Here is a 5,385-nt window from a genome sequence, read left to right on the forward strand (position 1 = left end):
CACATGCACCCTCCTTCTTAGGCAGTAATGTGATCGTGGTACTTGAAAATCTGCGGGGCATCGAGGCACCAGCGAAGAAATCCTGCACCGCATCCATGAAGTCGTCCTTGATACACTCCCAGCAACTTTGATAAAAACCCCCTCCAAACCCATCGGGTCCCGCAGCACTCTGAGAGTCCAACGAGCATATAACCGTGTGAACTTCTTCTACCGATGGAGACTTCAGCAACAATCGTTCTCTTCTGTCGTAAGTTTAGGCAGCTCAAGTGACGGCCTGATGCCAGAACCTGCAGCGCGGTCTGCTGTGAACAACGTGGAGAAAAAATCACTTGCTGACAGCTTAATATCCTCTATACTATCAAACCAACTGTCGCCACTTCCCCTGATGCGTGCAATAAAATTACAACTGCGTTTTTGCTTAACTGCTGCATGGAAAAAAAAGGTATTAGCGTCACCCTCTTTGATCCATTTAATCGCAGCCTTTTGTCTCCAAAATTCACATTCCAATGCTAGCTCCCGAGAATGAAATGCCCTAGCCTCGTGAACTGCCGTCCTAGACACCATATCCCGATTCTGATCATACAAAATTTCCTTGGCCAATAAATTGTCTGCTGCCTGTTTGACCCTTTGAGAGACATTCCCGAAAACCTCCACATTCCATCGAGATAAAGCTCTTTTAACCACCTGTAACTTATTAAAGAATTTCTGCATTCCCACTCCAGAAACAGACTGAGACCATGCCAACTTGACTGTTTGTTGAAAACTGGAGTGACCGCGCCAGACATTGAGGAACCGGAATGATGATCGCCTTGTCGATGTACTACCCCACTTGACTAGCAACGGACAATGATCAGACCGCCCCCGTTGAAGATGAGCTACTCTAGTCATCTCAACATCTGCGAGCCAGGCGGCATTAACGACCGCTCGATCCAGCCGCTGCCACATGCGACCATTGGCCCATGTGTAAGCAGACCCATCGAATTGAACTGGAAATAAGCCACTGCGATGTAAAGCTGAGTTGAATTCTTCCAAATCTCGCATATTCGGAGAAGATCCTCCAATCCTTTCCTCCGCGCAAGTAATAACGTTGTAGTCTCCTACAGCAATCCACGGTAGAGTAACGGACATGGAAAAATGCTCCAAAGCCTCCCATAGCCTTCTCCTACCAATTCTGTTACACTTCGCGTAGACAGCTGAAATAATAAAAGAAGAGCCAGAATGGAAAGACAAATAGACATGGACCAATTGATCCGTAGCTTCTACAAAAGAATATCGAACATCCGAACACCAGAATATCCAAATTTTGTTATTCACGAAAGACCTAGCAAAGTCAAACCCCAAAAACAACTGCACACTCCCCAGATGAGAGACATTGGCTAAAGGTTCCAAAAGAATCAATAACCTAATATTATTTGATCTACAAGTACAACGAATATACCGCAATGACTCCTTGTTCGTTGCACCCCGAATATTCCACACTATAAACTTAATCGGATTTAACATTATTAGACCGAAGATTATAATGCGCAGATGAATTCATACCTTCTCGTTTCCTGGACTGCCTAGGACGACCCTTGTGTCCTTGAATCAACTTTTGCAGTAATTGAGAATCCGTATCATCCAGACACCCTCCAACCGGATCATAACAAAGCTTAGATGCTTTGATTCTGCTGGGTAAGCGATCCTGAAAACTTTTCAACTCCACCAAAGAAATCCCTCGCCCCCCTGACCGCCCTTCAGAACTAGACCGCACCAGACGAACACGATCGTGATTCCGCATAGGAGAGAGCGAAGAGGAATGCCGTTCATGGTTCGGCCCTTCAGACACAGTTGCAATTAGCAGCCCACGATTATCCCCGTCAGAAATGAGGATATCATCTGATAACTCCTGAAACGGGGAAGAAGAAACTTGGCGACCTAAGGCAAGCAAATTATGCGTATCTTCATCAGCCCCCAGAGACGTATTTGAAAGAACAGGAACATGAACAAGTACAGTAGCTTGAGGAAAATTTCCCTGACTAGGATTAGCAGACTGAGGTGGCAAGTCAGCAGTAGCCTCCGGTGCCACCGGTGCATCTGGCGCTTGTATCCCCGGAACTTCCACTACCCCAGAACCCGCAACAGGCAGAGAGTCATCAACAGCAGATACCCCCTTTGGTTGAAAAACTTGTCTGACGTGCGTTTTAAATGATGGACCAGAACGAACCGGCCTCAATTCCGGATGTTTGCGATGACAGATGGCTTCTGTATGGCCAATCAACGAGCAAAACCCACAATAAGAAGGATAATCTTCATATTCAATTTTTTGCCAAAAACCCCACTGATCATCTCCGATCCAAATCCTAGATTTGGGAGGTTGCAATACATCAACCTCCAACAAAATACGGGCAACAGAAGGGCGTTTCAATGAAGCCGTAGCTTCATCCACTTTCAAAGGTCGGCCAAGTAGGGTACCGAGTTTAAGCAGAAATTGCTTTTCAAAAAACGGCAGTGGAAGACCCGGAAAATTGACCATTTCGACAGAGACATATGAAACTTGCCAACATACCAAAACCGACGACACCAAAGCCTGGTGTAATCTTCCTCCTCTGATGGACGTAAAAGAATGTGCTTGGAATCTAACAAACCTATTGGGCACTCGCCCCTCAACCCCAACGAAACAATAAACTTGCGAATAAGTTCCATGGAAGGGCGGCCTACGGCAAATCTGCCGACCAACGCATTTGAGTAGGGCGCTGCTATCTGCAACATATCTTGACGAGAAATCACCAACGAAGGCTCCCCCTTGTATGTATTAAGAAGGCCAACACCACTTGATGCGGATGACGGAGATTGCGAAAGAACAGATGCAAACGTCTTCGCTGGTCGAACGAAAGGCGGCGCCTCCCCATGCAGGAGAGCCGCCATGAGAACCTAACCCGAACCCTACGTGTGTCTTAGAACCCAGAGAGAAAATTGTCCCAAACCCTACGTGTGGCTCCCGTTGTCAATTTTATTTGTCTATTTTATTCAATTTTACTTAATTTGTTATTTTTTGTTATTTTTTGTCATTTTGTTTATTAATTAAATGGTTCGTCTGGAAATAAAAAGAAAAAGGGAAAAGAAAAACAACAAAAATCAAATCAGGATTGTTTCAAAACAAAAAAAAATAAAAATTACTCATGAACGAATGCAGAAACAAAAATTGCAGCGCCATTTTTCAACTCCTTTTCCACTTGTTTTCTTTCACTTTTTTTTTGCTCCGTCAGATGACCATGGTACAGGCCATATGGCTTCATCCATGAGCTCCAAATGCATGTGAGATAATAGCCATCTAATGGCCTGAAATCATCCGGAAATGCAGAAAGAAAACAACACCGTAGATGCTAGGTTTGATTGTCTATATAAGTTATGAAATGAGAGGAGGTTTAGGGGGAGAGTCGGACGGATGAAAGGAGAGGAGTTGACGGCTGGAAAATAGAGAGCACTGGCGGCTAGGGTTAGAGACTGAGGGAGAGATACCGAAAAGGAACTGGAAAAGAAAGGAGTGACGGGGGGGGCTGAGATTGGAAAAAAAAAGAAAAGATCGAGAGGAGGTTTTGAGAAGAAAATCTGGTGCGGCGGCTGAAGTGAGAGATAGAAAGGTAGCTACGGGCTGAGGGTTTGAGGAAAGAAAGAAAAACCAAGTGAGGAAGAAACGAGAAGAGTGAAGAAAAATCTGGGGAAAGAAACGAAGGAAAACAAAATTTTCTGCACAAACTTTTAGAACGAGGCTGGATTTTCGTCACCTTGCGATGCGATTTTCTCCATCGGAGAGATCTCTTCTGGGATACCTTAATTGATCTGGATAATCTCCGGTGTTTGGGGAAGAATTTTTGTATACAAAGTTCTTGGGAAAAACTGCTGGAACGCCCTTGAATCGAAGCCTAAACCTGCTGGAGTCGCAGCTCTTGCGTCGTCGGCGCCGAACGTATCTGCTTGTAGCTGCAGTGTTTGAGCTCCTATCCCCTCAAGCTTACAGCATCATCTCAACTTCCCAAAGCTTTTAAGGTGATGTAGTTTCACTTTACTCTTGCCATTCAAGTTTAAATCTTGGCCAAACTCGTCCGAATCTAGCCTGCGTTACTCTTTTCTCTTGTTGCACTTTCCCTGCTCACCTTGTGCGATGGCAGTTCAGGTTTTATGGCACGAATTTGATATTAAATATACCAAGTTTGAATCTTGATGCTTGGGGCTCCATAATCTTCATGTTTTGGTCTGAAAATTTGATGTTTTGCTTGGATTTTGTTACCTGGGTTTGGTATGAATCCCATAGCAGCGAAATTGCAGAAATTTTATTTCCAGTTTTGCACGCTCTTTCTTTCTGAATTTTGTGTTTCAGCCTAAGAATTTTATGTTGAAAACTAGGAAGAATGTTTTAAGGAGCCTGTTTACCTGGTCTTAGAATAGTTTTGCGCTTAGAGTTGCGCATAAAAATCTGCTGCAACAAGCTTAAAGCTCTCGGCTTGTTGCAGCAGCGTGGACAAACAGATCCTGTTTCTTTCCTTTGCTTGTTAAAGTCTTGGCTTGTTTGAAGCTTGTGAGTTCTGTAGTGTTCGGTTTGGTATTTGGTGTGCATATCTGCCATGAGTTTTTCTACTTGCGTCTTTGCTGCATATTTCCATTCAGTCACATGTTGGAGCATGGAATTGCTGATGCTTGTAGTTTCGTTGCTGATGCTTGTAGTCTACCGCATCTCTTGCTGTTGTATGTGTTTTGTTCATCCCTATTGCCTTTCTCTTGCATGTTTACCAAGTTTTTGGATGATAAGCTTATGTAGAATTTGGGATTGATTCTGGTTTGAGGTTATTGTATTAAAATTTGCCGTATGAAATTGCTGAAATCTCAAAGTAGCAGAAAGAAAACCCATGAACTGTCCAGATTTGCATGACCTTTTGTCCGACTTTTGGTGTTTAAATCTAAAGTTTTATGTGGCAAAGTGAGAGGATTAGGTGGTTGTCTTGTTGCTTTAGCTCACATTGAATTTGAGTGTGTTTAAGAGCTACGGAGAGCTTATGGATAAAATTGCAGAAGGATAGCTTCATAACTTGAGTTGCAGAAATAAGAGCAAAGAAAGCCTCGTAGCATGCATGAAAAACTTTTCCAAAATTGCAGTTTGATCCCTCAATTTTCTCTTTATTTTACTATGACCCAACCAATTGAATAATTTCCTCAATTTGGTCCTTGGCAGCTCTAATTTTACAACTTTTCATTGCTTGTTTGCTTCAATTAACTACCATGCTTTGTTTAAATTGCACTTAATTCATGATTTTAAGAGCTTTATGATCAAGTGAGTTTGTATTTGCATGTTTTCTTTAATTGTTAATTAAAATGATGCCTTGACCTTTTTATTATTTTGGAGGATAA

General features: G+C 43.0%; 1 protein-coding gene across 1 annotated transcript; it reads right to left on the bottom strand.

Annotated features, from left to right (window-relative positions):
• Positions 1–222: 222 nt before the first annotated feature.
• LOC113692699 (uncharacterized) lies at positions 223–2,907 on the bottom strand. The gene is made up of 3 exons (XM_072070067.1): positions 2,628–2,907; positions 1,543–2,535; positions 223–1,193 (listed from the first exon to the last, which is right to left on the bottom strand). Exons 1-3 carry the CDS (start codon positions 2,905–2,907, stop codon positions 223–225), a joined length of 2,244 nt encoding a protein of 747 aa, XP_071926168.1.
• Positions 2,908–5,385: the final 2,478 nt, after the last annotated feature.

This window comes from Coffea arabica, chromosome 1e (assembly GCF_036785885.1).
Source record: "Coffea arabica cultivar ET-39 chromosome 1e, Coffea Arabica ET-39 HiFi, whole genome shotgun sequence".
NCBI lineage: Eukaryota > Viridiplantae > Streptophyta > Magnoliopsida > Gentianales > Rubiaceae > Coffea > Coffea arabica.

Coding starts and splice junctions, on each gene's coding strand:
- LOC113692699 (XM_072070067.1), bottom strand. CDS start 2,907: ATGGCGGCTCTCCTGCATGGGGAGGCGCCGCCTTTCGTTCGACCAGCG. Junction 2,536..2,627: donor GAGGGGCGAGTGCCCAATAG/GTTTGTTAGATT, acceptor TATGTTGGCAAG/TTTCATATGTCTCTGTCGAA. Junction 1,194..1,542: donor GCAGTCCAGGAAACGAGAAG/GTATGAATTCAT, acceptor TTATTATTTCAG/CTGTCTACGCGAAGTGTAAC.